At 44.1% G+C, this 16,434-nt stretch overlaps 1 protein-coding gene across 4 annotated transcripts in view; it reads left to right on the top strand.

Annotated features, from left to right (window-relative positions):
• The window catches only part of slc8a2b (solute carrier family 8 member 2b), a 93,843-nt gene that overhangs the window by 64,477 nt on the left and 12,932 nt on the right, over positions 1-16,434 (top strand). For 3 of the 4 annotated variants that reach the window (XM_020047070.2, XM_020047072.3, XM_010898539.3), the window contains exons 3-9: positions 2,779-2,916; positions 3,157-3,384; positions 4,242-4,583; positions 4,835-5,290; positions 6,891-7,267; positions 11,851-11,954; positions 16,367-16,384. In XM_020047070.2, the coding sequence (XP_019902629.1) occupies positions 2,779-2,916; positions 3,157-3,384; positions 4,242-4,583; positions 4,835-5,290; positions 6,891-7,267; positions 11,851-11,954; positions 16,367-16,384 (1,663 nt within the window). Of the gene's footprint in view, positions 1-2,778; positions 2,917-3,156; positions 3,385-4,241; positions 4,584-4,834; positions 5,291-6,890; positions 7,268-11,407; positions 11,592-11,850; positions 11,955-16,366; positions 16,385-16,434 lie in introns of those variants that run through there. The other variant, XM_020047074.2, reaches the window with a different exon arrangement.

Below are 16,434 nucleotides of genomic sequence, written 5' to 3'. Positions count from 1 at the left end.
TCACTCTTGCCCTGCTAATGCAAAGGCCAGAAAGGCAGTGGAAATTGAATTAATGACATTCTTTAGGCGCAAAGACAGCCTATGCAGTCACATAAGAATATATGCTTCCCGGGTAATACTACCTTTCTATTCTTTGATAATTTACTGTAGATATTATTACCCCGTAAGGATTCTCTACTGTATTTAGGCCCAGACTTTACAGATTCCATCCAATTCAAAAACGTAAATAATTAAAAAAACAATTGGTCCAGACACTGATGGACATCTTGATTTCTGTGGTTGCCTGGGCAGAGAGCCAAATACTTGTAAGCATAAAAAAAAATATATTATGCATTTTATTAGAATAACTTTACTTTTCAGTTACTCTGTCGATTCTGTTGGACATCTCGTTGTAGGACTCCTGCCAGTTGTTGGTTGAAGCCTGTTTCTGTTCATAATATCTGTGTGCCTATAACAACTTAGACTGCTATGGGTTCTTCGTTCTTCACTTCTTCCTGAGTCTCTGTGTCTAAAAGCCCATTAGAGGGGTTCTCTGACAGCTAACGGTCAACGTTCTTCCTTTCAGTGTAGATTACCACTCCACCATGGAGTGTTTCCTGGCTTCTTTCTCTTTTAAAGAATTTTAACTTTAATAAATGTTATGTCTGTTCGTGTGTTATGGTTAATGTTTTGTTCAGCTAGGTATGTTACCTTGCTGCTTTAATGGCTTTAACATTGCACTAATAGCAGGTTTCCATTGGTTGGTTACTTTTACCAGGGGTTTCTCAGTTTCTGTTTCTGCTTACCTGGCTGATTACCCCATTTGTTTTCTTACCTTAGAGTCAAAGTAGCAACATGTTGAGCAGCTAGCTAGCGCTAGCTTAACCACTAATTCCATTTCCTTTTGGAAAACAGATGTCAGCAGGCCTGCCGGCCAAGTCAGGAAAGAATAGAAAGACCATGCAAAACCAAGCAAAACTAGGTAACTGCAGAAATTACGTGGCAATTGCAGAAATTGCCAAAATTGCATCTGCTCTGCACTACTTTCACATGCCTCCGCATATAATATGAAATGGAGGCTGTGTTTGACCGTAGCGCCCGGCTGGATGGCGCTGGACACCAGTCACTGTGGGCAGGAAAACAGCTTTTTTCCCTACTGCCTCTGAGTGCTCTGCCCGGCAACATCAGCTGCATTCTGGACGTATGAGGCTTCCAGAGGTAATGGCCTCCCTAATTGTTGTAATTCCTCTTGGCCAGTGACAGATGACCCCGCCCCCCTCCCCCCCACTCCACTTCGCTCAGACCATGGACACGAGAGGCTCATGTCTCTCTGTCAGCCCCTTTCTTTTGACGATGGAACCGCCCTGCCGGAAGAGTCATCGGCCTTGGCGAGGTAGCGATGGTTGTCAGTTCCCGAGCGGTGCATTTGCCTAGGCATGTGGTCAGACTAGGTTTTCACATGCGACGCTGTGTTAAGAGCCCTCTGGCACTTACGTGCATTCCTGCAGGGGCCGGCTCGTCCTGACCCAGCTATACGGCGGTGGCATATGTCAAAGGAAGTGCACGTTCCCGTTAACTTTCGCCGTCTGGTGGGAGAAGCCTTGCTACTGTGTGAGTGGGAATGAAAATGTACGTCTGTCATCCTGATATACCTGCAGTCACCCATGTAGCCAGGAGGAGAGTGCACTTACCTGTATACGCCACCATGGCGCCTTCTACAGCGCACGGACGTGCTGTCGGAATATTCCGTCCTCGTCTCGAGCTTACGGATTTCTGGGCGTGGCCTGTGAGAGGTCAAACTTTGACTCTCTGTGGGTTTGACTCCAAATGTATTTTTCCATTTCAGAATGCTAGTCTCTCTTTCGCGTCCCTTCTTGGGACTTGGCTTTGGTCCTGGAAATGCTCACATGCAATCACTTTGAATGTCTGTAGATTATAAAAGCTTACAAGACGGCCCTGTTGCTTTCCTTGGCCAGGATGTATTGAATAATCAATAACTAGGGCTATTTTCTTTTTCATTTAGTATTAATACATTTAAATTAATTGTTAGTTCACAGAGTTTGTGGTTTCCCCATTTTGAGGGCTCAACAAGCTTGTTCATAATGATAATCAAATGTTTTCCATTTTCTTTCTGACAGAGCAAATTACATACATAACTGTTCAACAAGTTCACAATACGAGCATCTACCAGGAGGCTAATCTTTGGGGATACATCCATAATGAACGATTCAGGCAACCTCAGCGGCCTAATTAGAGTGGACTGTGTTGTAGGTTGTGATGTAACAGGGGGGCTGTTACAGTGTACGTCCTGAGTTTAAGCAAGCGTAAGCACACTATGATATTGTCTAAAGGTTACGCTGCCAGCCGGGAACACGTCTGGCTCTCTGTGATGGTGGTGGTGGTGGTGGTGGTGGGGGGGTGGGATTCTAAATTCACCATGAGTCGACTCTCGATCTCAAGGTTTGTGTAAATGAATCTATATCCCGCCATCCATTACTCCATCAATCACAATATCAGAACAACCGCCCCTCCCCCATTTCTGTCAGCCAGGGAGTCACGGATAATTCCTCCTTGACGGTAGGATACATAAATAATTTATGTGTGGAAGGGTACCTACATCAACCATTACAGGCCTTCGAGGGGGTTGTCTCCACTGTAACTACCAAGAGGAGATTTTAGACGTGTGTGATTCTGGGGGAACACGTTTAGACAAAACAGGCTGGTGATCTGCGTGTGTGCTCGTGCATGTATCTATTAATGCGTGTGCTTACACGTGAGAACTCTGTGTCGGCCCCGCAGGAGAAGGAGGTAACTGTCACCATGCCAAACGGTGAGACGTCTGTCGCCACTGTACGTATCTGGAACGAGACGGTTTCCAACCTCACTCTTATGGCTCTGGGCTCCTCGGCCCCAGAGATCCTGCTGTCTGTCATAGAGGTGGGTATCACGTCAGAAACACCGCCCGCAGCAACAACATCTCAGTGTAGCAGCATCTAGTAGCAGTACTTCAATGAAGCTGAGAACGAATATCTAGTTCACTTTAAAATTGTCAAGTCTACAAAAGTGTATGTGGCCTTTTAATATCGTAAAGCAAAAACAACTTTCTAAACTAAAAGTTTGCCCAAACGGAAAGTTTTGGAATTTTGAAAGTTGCCTAACTCCGCTTCCTCTTGATAGGTGTGTGGGCACGGGTTTAATGCAGGCGAGCTGGGCCCTGGCACCATCGTGGGCAGCGCCGCCTTCAACATGTTTGTAATCATCGCCATCTGTGTGTGGGTCATCCCTGAGGGAGAGACCAGGAAGATCAAACACCTGCGCGTTTTCTTCATCACAGCCTTCTGGAGTATCTTCGCTTACATCTGGCTCTACCTTATCCTGGCCGTCATCTCCCCTGGAGTAGTGGAGGTATGCCTTTAGCAAATTCAAACACCAAAACACCCCACAGCAAAACTGAATTTGAATTGAATAGAATTGAAGAATGTGGAATTTTATTTTAAGCCACTCTGATCGATTTAACTATTACATCAACCTTTTATTCATTTTACACGTTTTATAATAAATACATTTAAAAAAGTAAGATGAATTTATTCATTCATATAATGCTTTATTAGAGAGTAAAGGGACAGGTTTTGCTGAAAGCGCTTTAGGTGGATTCAAACCAACACTGACTCGACACAGAATGATGGATCACCAGAGGACTCTGTCTGAGATCAAGTTAGACTCGTTTGATGAACAGCAATTATTGGTGAGAGTCAACATAAGCAAAAGTCATCAATGTCACATAAACCAACGCTAAAATCAAGTAAACAAGCGACCTTTTAGCCTGCATGATTTCTGACTCCTGATCAGTGGAGAGGCAGCGGAAAGGAAGAGCCGAGGCGAGAAGGTTAACTTCCAGACGAGGCCCTACGCTTTTTTGTGAGATTAAGGGTTCCTAATTTTGGTGCCGCCATATTCCTGGCTGCAGCACATAGAAATGTTTTTTATTCCACCCACCATCAGATTGTTTTGCATTTGACCTCCCTGGAACAATTGGTGTCAGACATTATCTTGTGTGTGTGTATATGTGTGTGTGTGTATAATGCTACCCTCCCTTGTTCAATCAATCAATCAAATGTGTTTTATGAAGCAAGTTTTACATCACCAATGTTCACAAAGTGCTTTTACAAAACCCCCAGCCTGTTGTGTGTGTGTTTGTGTGTGTTTGTGTGTGTTTGTGTGTGTTTGTGTGTGTGTGTGTGTTTGTGTGTGTGTGTGCTCAGGTGTGGGAGGCCCTGGTCACCCTCCTCTACTTCCCAGTGTGTGTGATCCTGGCCTGGATTGCTGACCGCCGCCTCCTCTTCTACAAGTACATGGGCAAACGTTACCGCGCCGACAAGCACGGCATCGTTGTGGAGACTGAAGGGGACATGACCCCTAAAGGCATGGAGATGCTCATGGACGGGAAGTTCCCCTCCAGGGGAGGGGTGATGGGGGCCATGCCCACTGAAAACTGTCCGGACGGCGCCGGCAGCGCCGCGGGCACGGTGGCCAACCTGCCCAACTCAAACAGCACCACGGTGATTGTGGAGAACACCAAGGAGCTGGACGAGAGCCGCAAGGAGGTGAGAGTGACAGTAAGAGAGACATACAGAGAAAGAGGGATTATGAGGGGGTGGATAGAGAAGGACCTTTGTCGGAGGGAAACTGAGGGTTACTGTGCAGCTGGAACGAGGACACATTGATCCTTGCAAACCCAGATAAGGTAGCGTCTGAGCCCATGTCGTTGGTTCCAGTGTGTGGATGCATGCATGTGCGCGCCGGCCTCCGTGTCCCCCCGCTCTTCGTTCACAAGGACTCGTTCTTTTCCGTTCAGGTGATCCGCATCCTGAAGGAGCTGAAACAGAAGTTTCCGGAGAAGGAGCTGGACCAGCTGGTCGAGCTGGCGAACTACTACGCCCTCCTTCACCAGCAGAAGAGCCGAGCGTTCTACCGCATACAGGCCACGCGCATGATGATCGGCGCCGGCAACGTGCTGAAGAGGCACGCGGCCGACCACGCCCGTCGCACCGCCGTCGTGGAAGAGGAAGTGGTCCGCGAGGATGACGACTCGACGGTGTGCAGCCACCTGTCGTTTGAGAGCGCCCACGTCCAGTGCATGGAGAACTGTGGCGTCCTGGCCTTGGCCGTGGTCTGTCGGGGGGGCCTCGGGGAGAGCACCTTCTACGTGGACTACCGGACAGAAGATGGCTCTGCCAATGCCGGATCGGACTACGAGTACTGTGAAGGAACGTTGGTGTTCAAACCTGGGGAGACCCGGAAGGAGATCAAGGTGAGGAGGAGATGGGAGGAACCGGATCCTTAGGTGGGGAGGAGGGAGTGGATTGGAGGGTGAGGAGAAGAGGGAGGGGATTGGATGGTGAGGAGATGGAGGGGATTGGAGGGTGAGTAGAAGAGGGAGGGGATTGGATGGTGAGGAGATGGAGGGGATTGGAGGGTGAGAAGATGGAGGAGATTGGAGGGTGAGGCGATGGAGGGGATTGGATGGTGAGGTGAAGGTGAGAAATGAGATTGGAGGTTGAGAAGGGGACTCCAGAAAGGGAACAGTAATATTCAGATATACACTGAGAGAATGAGGAAAACAGTGAAACAGAACAAACTGTCAATGATATATCCTTGTTAAAATCAATTATAGAATGAAACCATGCACAACCCCTGCTAAGTAGTTAGGCCTGCTTGAGAATGGCAGATCAGGACGTCATATGGAAAGAGTAGAAAACAGCAGTTGAAACCAATTACCCTCCAAATTAGCGTCTGGCAGAATCCTCTCTGTACCGGATCAGCTGTCTAATATTGTCTAGGAGGAGCCGGTGAAGCTGGAGAGCGTTCCGGAAGCTAGAGCTCTGAAGTCTGCCTCAGCCCGCTAACTGACAGTGAGTAGGACTTCAGCTCAATGGGAGGCTGGAGAGACGGTGACAAAAGCGGGAGGCGGGCTTTGAAGTGTTATATCCTCGGAGATGATGTGTCCCTCTTTGAACTCTGCCGTTTCCGTGTCATTTAATTTCCACACTGAGACAGAGGACAAAGGGTATGTGTATTTCTGGATGGAACTGAGGGAGGCAGTGATTAGGAAACAGGGAATTAGAGGATAGATGGATGTGGTGAGAGGAAAACAACTTGTTTCAGAACAGTAGCCAGTAAAGCAGTATTCACCAATAAAGGATTATCGGCATCAGCTCTCTGGTCTTCCGTGTCTGTTAGCAGCGTTGTGGGAATCTGTATTTGATGTGGTTATGTCTATGTTAGTCAGTGTATTCAAGCAATGAGGACTCTGTCCTTGTTTGTCAACCCTGTTCTCGTGTTCTGTTTACTTTTATCATTCTTTGATTGCACTGTAAGTGTTTATTCGGAGAGGGATGATTGTGTGGCTACGCACGCACACACACACACACACACACACACACAGGGCTTCAGCAAAAGACTCAGAGCAGAGCCCTAGCATTGGGTCTTAGGGAACATCAAGGGGCTATGTGAGTCAACAATCCAAAGCCAGCACTCAGCTGTGCCATACGCACAGATCAAAACAAGTACAATGGTCAGTAAACACGCTGAGTAGAAAACGGTTGGTTGTGGGTGCTGACAGAAGGACGGAGGGGGTGTCAGAAGACAAATCCCAGCTGAAAGAAATAATGACAACAGATTTCTCCCCTGACTCGGGTCTCTTTATATCATAAAGAAAAAGACAGAATGTGACAGTTTCTCATTTCAGACCAGTAGCCAGTCATCAAGCAGTAGCCACTGAGGATGGACAGCCATCAATGTCTTCCATGTCTATTGCCAGTGTGGTTGGTTTCAAGCGTAGACGGTCTATAAGCGCTGCCTCCTGCTACCTATAACCCTTCCCCACCCCCCACCCCCCCACCCCCCCCCAGGTCGGCATCATTGATGATGACATCTTCGAAGAGGATGAGCACTTCTTTGTGCGCCTGCTGAACCTGCGCATCGGCGATGCTGAGGGAATGTTCGAGAGTGACGAGCCGGGAGCGGGACCCAAGGGCCGCCTGGTAGAACCCCTGGTCGCCACGGTGACCATCCTGGATGACGACCACGCGGGCATCTTCACGTTTTGCGACCGGCTGGCGCGCGTCAGCGAGAGCGTGGGCACCATGGAGGTCACGGTGGTGCGCAACTCTGGCGCTCGCGGTACTGTGATCCTGCCCTATCACACGGAATCTGGCACGGCCAAGGGCGGCGGCGTTGACTTCGAGGACGCCCGGGGAGAGCTGGAGTTTTCCAATGATCAGACAACGTGAGTACAAGTGGACTGGTGGAAAGACAGGCAGTGTGTGTTTGTGCACGCTTGTGACGATGTTTGTGAATTGTGCGTGTTTGCATGCATAGTGCGTGTGCATGTGTGTGAGTGCGAGTTTGGGTGCTATTGTGGTCTTAAGAGTTTATAATTGCTTCAACAACAGTCCAAAAACATACTAACCATCTTCTAACCTGGTCCCAACGTTAGCAATTTAATTACATCATTATGAATTGATGTTCTCAAACTGCTCTCAAAAATGCCTCCATGTACGTTGCCGCCTCTATATAGTACTGTATGTTTTCTCCATATCTTTTTATGAGACTATAAAAAATTAAAGCAGCTATTCATGCTTTTTGAAACCCCATCAAAAATGTGCAGCAAACTTGAACATAAAGGAGAACTTCAGTTTTAATCAACTTGAGGTTAGATAATTCCTGACCCTGAAAGTTGCCTGTGGTTCAAGAGAAATTGTAATACATGGTTCAGTTCTCTTTAAAAATACATTAGAAATTCCAGTTAAGTTTAGCCGCAGCTAGGAAAAAATCTATAGAAGTAATCAGGGCGTGCATAGGCGCTGATACCGTGGGTGCTCCGGGGCTCGAGCACCCACGGAAAATAGCGAGCACCCACGGAAAATAGCGAGCACCCACGAAAATACCGGGCACGAGCACCCACGTGTGCCAGACCGCCAGTCCACCAGTAGGCTACATTCATTTAAAATTAAACTTGCCGTTGGTGATATGTAAAGCGTCTGTCACACTGTGATTGGTTATGTCGATGTTAGTGACAGCGACATAACCAGTCGCCTGCTCCGGGTGCTCCCTATCCACCAATCACAGCGTTTCTCAGATGAAAAAATGCCACTATCAAAAACTCGTAGCAGAAATTAGGGAGAAACTCCCAGAAACTATATGTGTCGTTTTTTTTAATCGATATTTAGATAATAGCGCAAAACATAAATTTCCCACGAACTGATCGCGGTTAGGCCTACGTGTCAGTTAAACTTTTCATCTCCAATCCTGTATTTGTGATAAGTGGTAAATTTTGAAAGATCTACTTTACGGCTAATAAGTAAATGAATAGGTGTGCGTAGTGCGTTTATATATGTATATATAGGTATATATAGGTGTGTATATATAGGTATATATAGGTGTGTGTGTGTATATATATATATATATATATATATATATATATATATATATATATATATATATATATATGGCGTGCGCCTATGAGCACCCACGGAGGAAAACATAAATCGGCGCCTATGAGGGCGTGTAAGCATGTTTATTTTTTACTGGCCAAGTCACCTTTAAACTCATTTTCAGATTATTTAATTTTTCTGACCTGCTCACATGCCTTGTTACCTCCAACTGATCTTTAGCTTGCAGTGGCAAAACATAGCTGAAGTTTATAATGGTTGTATAAATAACTATGCTTTTATAGTTTCTACTGGTTCATAAGCTTCTTTCAGATAGAGGAACCATATGAGATACATTTGTGAAAAAAAAAAAGAAAAACTGTGATAATCCCCTTTAAATGTCAACCTGCTCATGCTGAATGTATCAAGTGAGTTCTACTGTGACAGAATGCATTAGCCTGTAGTCCTGTGCTCTGGCCTCAGGTGTTGTTAGCATGTGTAGCGCAGGGAGGGTCGGTCCCAAGTAGTGCGCTACATAGTGAATAGGGTGTCATTGGGGTCGTAGCCAGTGCTGTTTTATTGACAGGCATCCCAGGGTTGACCTCATGTCTCCGACAGGGGCTGTCACATTGGGCTGTGTAGTAAGCTGCAGGGACACAGATCAACAAAGCACATCTCTGGCTATGTTTAATGCATGTGTTGGGTTCACTTCCCTAACCCTGTTTTAATTAACTCTAAACCTCTTTTTCCTGTCTCTCACGAAACAGAACCTCTAGTGGTTTTTATAATCTTAACTGTGGTGGAACCCCTATGCGGTACTTTTCTCTAGGAACCTTTTGTGGATGTGGCGCGTTGTCTGTGTGAGGGAGTCTGTGTGGTAAGACAATGGCACTGCCGAAAACTACCCTTTTTTTTTCTCTCTGGCTCATCCTCACTGGTTTATGTGTGTAGTATTTGAAGTATTTTATTAGGATGCCCATGGGCTAGTGCTAGAGTGGCAGGTACTTTTCCAGGGGTCTGTGCTAAAAATTAACACAACATAATAAAGAACATTATTTGACAAGTGCTGAGATATTTGTATTTTCATGTATATGACTTGGGAAATATATATGTCTCTGTATAACTGGATTGTTTTCCACTCTCCCTATCTGGGGTATAGAGAGCTGTTGTAGAAGCACTCTGGTATGTCTACTGATCTAAGCCCTTTTCTGTTTTAAAATAAAGTTTCTGGATGGGGCCATTTGGTACGGTGTGATATGGTACGATGTGATGGGGCCATTTGGTACGGTGTGATATGGTACGATGTGATGGGGCCATTTGGTACGGTGGGATATGGTACGATGTGATGGGGCCATTTGGTACGGTGTGATATGGTATGATGTGATGGGGCCATTTGGTACGGTGTGATATGGTACGATGTGATGGGGCCATTTGGTACGGTGGGATATGGTACGATGTGATGGGGCCATTTGGTACGGTGTGATATGGTACGATGTGATGGGGCCATTTGGTACGGTGTGATATGGTACGATGTGATGGGGCCATTTGGTACGGTGGGATATGGTACGATGTGATGGGGCCATTTGGTACGGTGTGATATGGTACGATGTGATGGGGCCATTTGGTACGGTGTGATATGGTACGATGTGATGGGGCCATTTGGTACGGTGGGATATGGTACGATGTGATGGGGCCATTTGGTACGGTGTGCCTAGGGCCAAAGGGCTAATGGCTAATGAGCCTGGGGTCACTATGGTCTGGTTACTGTTTTCTTTCCTCCCGATCAAAGAGAAGCCACAGCAGATTTGGCCACATTTAATTCTTGCCCCCCCCCCACCAAACCCTTTTCTTCTTACTTTCTCCACACAAAAAAGTGCAAATACTAAGGCTGTGCCTTTTAACTGTGAGACGTAGCTGACAGAATTCAGCATGTGTGTCTCTCCAATATAGCTGGAATGAATAAAGAGTTTTCGCCGCCTAAACCCAGAACGTTCTTACATCTCAAAAGTCTGTCTGGTTTTTGTTGCAACACAAGTACAATAACACTAAAAAAGGCGTAAATGGATAATTTATTCTGAAAAAATCCCATGTTAGACATTTCCACCTGTCACTGAGGTATCTGTGCCAACTGTAGTGATTTAAGTACTTTTAGATATAATTTCTTTATTAGCCTAAACCACTGCCTTTGGTGCATATGTATGTCTCGCTGCAGCATAGGTTTAAATCTGTCCCACAGCACTTTAAGCAAAATAACTCACTAGACCCAATGGCACTATAAAATAAAAATATTCTTCCATCCTCCATTAAATAATCTGTATGCAGTGGAATAAAAGGTCAAAATGTTGCATATCCTCTCATACAAACTGTATACAAACATACAACTGTATGTAAACTGGGTGCAGTGGGATTTTTTGTTTTGTTCTCTCAACTTTTATTATTCCAAGACATACGATACATCCAAACTGATCATTTTGTGATCTGGTATTTTAGCCATATCGCTAATTTGTAAAATAGCTTATATCAAAACAGACAAAGAAATTATGACCAATCACAAATTGTGTACAACTGCAAAAATAAATTAACTTTAAAATGTTCTTTCTACCACATGGAAAAGTTTTCCTTGACCAAGCAGTAAACCTGAAAAATGTGTGGAAGGAGACGGAGCCATTGTCCACGCTATCTACTACACCTCCCAACAACCCCATGCTAAGTGTACCGCTGCTGAAATAAGTCCTAGGGGAAACACTGTCCCTACAAGGAAGCTGATTGTCCCCTTACTGGCCAGTGTATATATCTGAATCTGAATTATTCAGCTGCAGAGTGATTAAATATTGACGCAGCCCCCGTTCCTCTGAAGTGATTTAAGTGCAAGCTGGCCTGTTAATATTTCTGGGGCTGCGCAGGGGAGGAAGTCATCATTTGTCTGGCTTTGTGTGTCTCCCCTCCCTGCCTGTTGCTTGATGGCTGATGATATGACAGTATAGCATGTGGTTAGCTCATTGATAACTGGGAGTTCCCACTACTGGGAAGATTGCCTGGAGGCTTTACATTTAGGATTGATTTGACACTGTGCCTACCAGGGTACACAAAAAAAAACGTGTCTGTCCTTTGTTCCAGTGGCAATACGGCTTCTGGAATAACAGACCCAGCAGTAGGACCAGCTTGCTCATGGGTAACTTGGTAGGGAGCGTACTGAGTGAAGCCTGTAGAGGAATCACAAATATCATGTGTATTTTAATGTTTTTTTGTTGTCAGTCTATGTTTTGTTTGTTCATCTGTTGTATTTGTACATTGCTCTGCAAACCAAAATTCCCTGTGGGGATAATAACACCATTGTGCATATGTCTGAATATATGTGTGAGTGTTGGGAAGTGTGTGTGTGTGTGTGTTGGAATCTGTTTGTGTATTTGTGTGTTCATCTCTGTGTATTTGTGCACAGTCAGACCCTGCAGGTGAGGATAATTGATGATGAGGAGTATGAGAAAAAGGAGAACTTCTACATTGTACTTGAGGAACCACGCTGGCTCAAGAGAGGAATATCAGGTGTGTGTTTGTGTGTTCTATTTACTTCGTTATGTGTGTGGGGGCGTGTATGATTTTGTACCCTATTTTCCCTGTGGAATGTCATTAAAACATGCCAGCCAGATTGGGCTTGGAAACAATCATCTTATTGTCTTTCTAAGATTCATTAGTATTATGACATGTGTATTGCAGCGCCTCTCTCCCTCTATATCTCTTTCCTCCCTCTCTCCCTTTATCTCTCTCTTATTTCTCTCTCTCCACTTCTCTCCCCCTATCTTTCTCTTTCCTCTCTGTCAAGGTATACAGTGGGGAGAACAAGTATTTGCCGATTTTCCCCGGTTGTCCTACTTATAAAGCATGTAGAGGTCTGTAATTTTTATCATAGGTACACTTCAACTGTGAGAGAAGGAATCTAAAATTTTACGATTTTGAAATAATTAATTTGCATTTTATTGCATGACATAAGTATTTGATCACATACCAACCAGTAAGAATTCCGGCTCTCACAGACCGGTTTGTTTTTCTTTAAGAAGCCCTACTGTTCTTCACTCATTACCTGTATTAACTGCACCTGTTTCAACTCGTTAACTGTATAAAAGACACCTGTCCACACACTCAGTCAAACAGACACCAACCTCTCCACAATGGCCAAGACCAGAGAGCTGTGTAAGGACATCAGGGATAAAATTGCAGACCTGCACAAGGCTGGGATGGGCTACAGGACAATAGGCAACAACGGTTGGCGCAATTTTTAGAAAATGGAAGAGGTTCAAGATGACTGTCAATCTCCCTCAGTCTGGGGCTCCATGCAAGATCTCACCTCTGGGGCATCAATGATCATGAGGAAGGTGAGGGATCAGCCCAGAACTACACGGCAGGACCTGGTCAATGACCTGAAGAGAGCTGGGACCGCAGTCTCAAAGAAAACCATTAGTAACACACTATGCCGTCATGGATTAAAATCCTGCAGCGCACCCAAGGTCCCCCTGCCCAAGCCAGTGCATGTCCAGGCCCGTCTGAAGTTTGCCAATGACCATCTGGATGATCCAGAAGAGGAATGGGAGAAGGTCATGTGGTCTGATGAGACAAAAATAGAGCCTTTTGGTCTAAACTCCACTCGCCGTGTTTGGAGGAAGAAGAAGGATGAGTACAACCCCAAGAACAACATCCCAACCATGAAGCATGGAGGTGGAAACATCTTTCTTTGGAGATGCTTTTCTGCAAAGGGTACCAGACGACTGCACCGTATTGAGAGGAGGATGGATGGGGCCATGTATTGTGAGATCTTGGCAACAACCTCCTTCCCTCAGTAAGAGCATTGAAGATGGGTCGTGGCTGGATCTTTCAGCATGACAAAGACCCGAAACACACAGCCAGGGCAACTAAGGAGTGGCTCAGTAAGAAGCATCTCAAGGTCCTGGAGTGGCCTAGCCAGTCTCCAGACCTGAACCCAATAGAAAATCTTTGGAGGGAGCTGAAAGTCTGTATTGCCCAGCGACAGCCCGAAACCTGAAGGATCTGGAGAAGGTCTGTATGGAGTGGGCCAAAATCCCTGCTGCAGTGTGTGCAAACCTGGTCAAGAACTACAGGAAACGTATGATCTCTGTAATTGCAAACAAAGGTTTCTGTACCAAGTTCTTCTTTTCTGATGTATCAAATACTTATGTCATGCAATAAAATGCTAATTAATTACTCAAAAATCATACAATGTGATTTTCTAGATCTTTGTTTTAGATTCCGTCACTCACAGTTGAAGAGTACCTATGATTAAAAATGACAGACTTCTACATGCTTTGTAAGTGGGAAAACCTTCAAAATCAGCAGTGTATCAAATACTTGTTCTCCCCACTGTATATATATATCTCCCCTCTCTCGTAATATATAGTCAGTCTGCTCACAATTAACAATTCAGCCCAATTAAAAATTCAGCCCAAGCTCACATTTCAATCAATAATATTGCAAGAGAAAACCAAAGAAATGTACTGACTTGACTGACCACCAACTACAGACTTATAATGCCGGGAGGGATCATTGTTTCACCCATTGTAAGAAAAAACGATAGAGACAATGTGTAGGGTTTTCTTTTACTGTTGTCAGTGGTTGATAGTGGGTTAGTGCTGATACATCTTTAATTACATCTTTAGATGCATCTTACTTCTTTTAGATACATCTTTAATTATCTCTCTGAAGTCTGTTGTTGCTCTTAATTTACGATTTCTACGACGTTACCGTTGGGACTTGTTTTAAGATGGTCGTGTCAAGGAACATTTAGCAATATGATTTTGGATCTATGTACCAGTCATAAGTGTGTCCAAACGTTGAAAACAATTGGAAATTACTGTAAAAATGTAAGCCTTTAATGCATACAAATGCATTGTAAGACATACACAGTTGTTTAACAGATCATTAGAATGATAGAATTTAAACAGTTTTTTCTTTGCATGTGTGGTCTTCCATTTTTACAGCAACGGTACTGTGCTAACCTGTTGATTTATGCAGTAGCTTGTGTACGTCTGAACGCAAAACCCCAAATCTACTAAGTAGTGTATTCATTTCTGAACCCAACCCTATCTTATTGTTTGTAGTTCAAACATTTGGGGTCTTACAGACATTTATGTAAATGTATTTTCCCAAATATGTTTACACTAAATAAATAATTTAATTCCATAAACCATGTGCAATGTAATACATGAATGTCATATACAAGTGGATTCAGACAGACACAGTAAAACACGGACAGGGACTCTACCACAAACTCACTGTGAAACGCAAACATTTGTACAGTACAGTGCAATTAAAGTAATTATTGATATCTTTGTAATTCCACTTCAGGCACCTGACAAAATAGACAAGTCACCCTTTGAGCAAAAGTAGTACCAGTCAAGCACTGTCAGGAAGCCTTGATGTGGGTAAAGAATGGAATTTCAATTCTGAACATCAAATGGGGTGTGTGACAGAGAGATAAAGAGAGAGACGGTTGCATACACTGTCGGAGAAGAGTGTGGAATCATGACACAACTGTAAAAGAGAGCGAGAGAGAGTGAGTCAGAGATAGAGAAGGGTTCAAGAAAAGAACATGTTTCACTTAGCTGAAGCACTTAGCAGAGAGCTCACAATGGCTGTTGTAGCAGCAGAGCTCTTAGTTGGTGAAATCTCATGAGGCTAGTTAAGTGTTGGAGTAGGGTAGCGTGTCTCTAAAAAGAAAAAAGTTCCTAGAAGGTCCTTTGGGGGTTCTTCAAATTGAAACTGTGGGGAACCCCTATACGTTGTTTGAGAAACCCTTTTGATAGATTTTAACCCTTTCACACATGGGAATTAGCCTGTATGGGTAGGGTTACATTCAAATGTTTCTTACAGAAGGAATATGTTAGAAATTGAAAGGGAATAGTTTGTACACAAGGCACAAGACTCAATCCAAAGATTTGATTATGGATTTTATGTACATTGTACATTTTGCTGCACTTTTCACTGCATTTGTTGACAACATCTGAACATCTGCCACATAGGACATAACTGATGACTGACAAAACAACTGAATGAGTGATATTCAGATAGACTGACGTCAGCTGGCCACACACCTCTGCAAAGTCACAACAATAATTTCACTGCAATTCTATCAGTCAAGGAAGAGTCTTCAACTATATGTTTATTTTTATTAGTTTTCTCCTTCCCTGTGACACTGAGGAATTAGAGTAAGCAACACTTGCAGTAGTTTAGTATGGAACAACACACGGCATCCTAGCCATCACACAATTACTAATGTTTTTTTATGCAATCCTAAAAACAGGCCATTATAAATAGTAATCTGGGTCAGGTAGACATACATTGAAAGCTTGTTCTTTTGCCAACATTGCTGGCTATGTTGTATGTTCTTATAGAGAATAGGCTTATGTTGTGGGCACAGCCCAGGGTAGGACGCCATGTCATCTGTAACTACATAAAACATGGTGATCACAAACGCAGGATATTATGATATTATTTTGTGATGGGAAGTCATTAGCGCTAACGTGTGTTTGGCTAGGTTGTATGACAGCTGTAGTTGTTATACTCTTACAAATATCATCTTTAAAAACACTGTGTCCTTTTAATGTACAGCATTACACACCCTGACAACACACAACAAAAACCCTCCATCGTACTGTTGTGATCTGTGCTTAATTTCAGATTGACTCTCAGTCAAAAACCTTACCAGTGATGTGAAGCGCCAAGTCTGAGCTTTGTCAGCAAGTTACATTACAGTGTCTATGTTACAATTTATTGCTCAAATATGCCATTTCTGACTATGCTTAGGTTTCCTCAGAAAGGTATAGTTCCTCAACAGTTTTAATTTTAAGAACCCCTAAAGGATCTGGAAGGAACCTTTTATTTCGTAGAGTATACTGCACATTGGCTGTACTGACTGTTCTGTTATTTCATTTCTTCTTTCCTTCTAGCTTTTCTGCTTAATCAAGGTAAGACCATCATCAACTTGATTTAAAAATGTGCCTAGAAACAGCAGTTA

The sequence above is a fragment of the Esox lucius genome, chromosome 1 (genome assembly GCF_011004845.1).
Source record: "Esox lucius isolate fEsoLuc1 chromosome 1, fEsoLuc1.pri, whole genome shotgun sequence".
NCBI lineage: Eukaryota > Metazoa > Chordata > Actinopteri > Esociformes > Esocidae > Esox > Esox lucius.
Note: the sequence above shows the minus strand (reverse complement) of the source record. Positions and strands in the feature narration are given on the sequence as shown.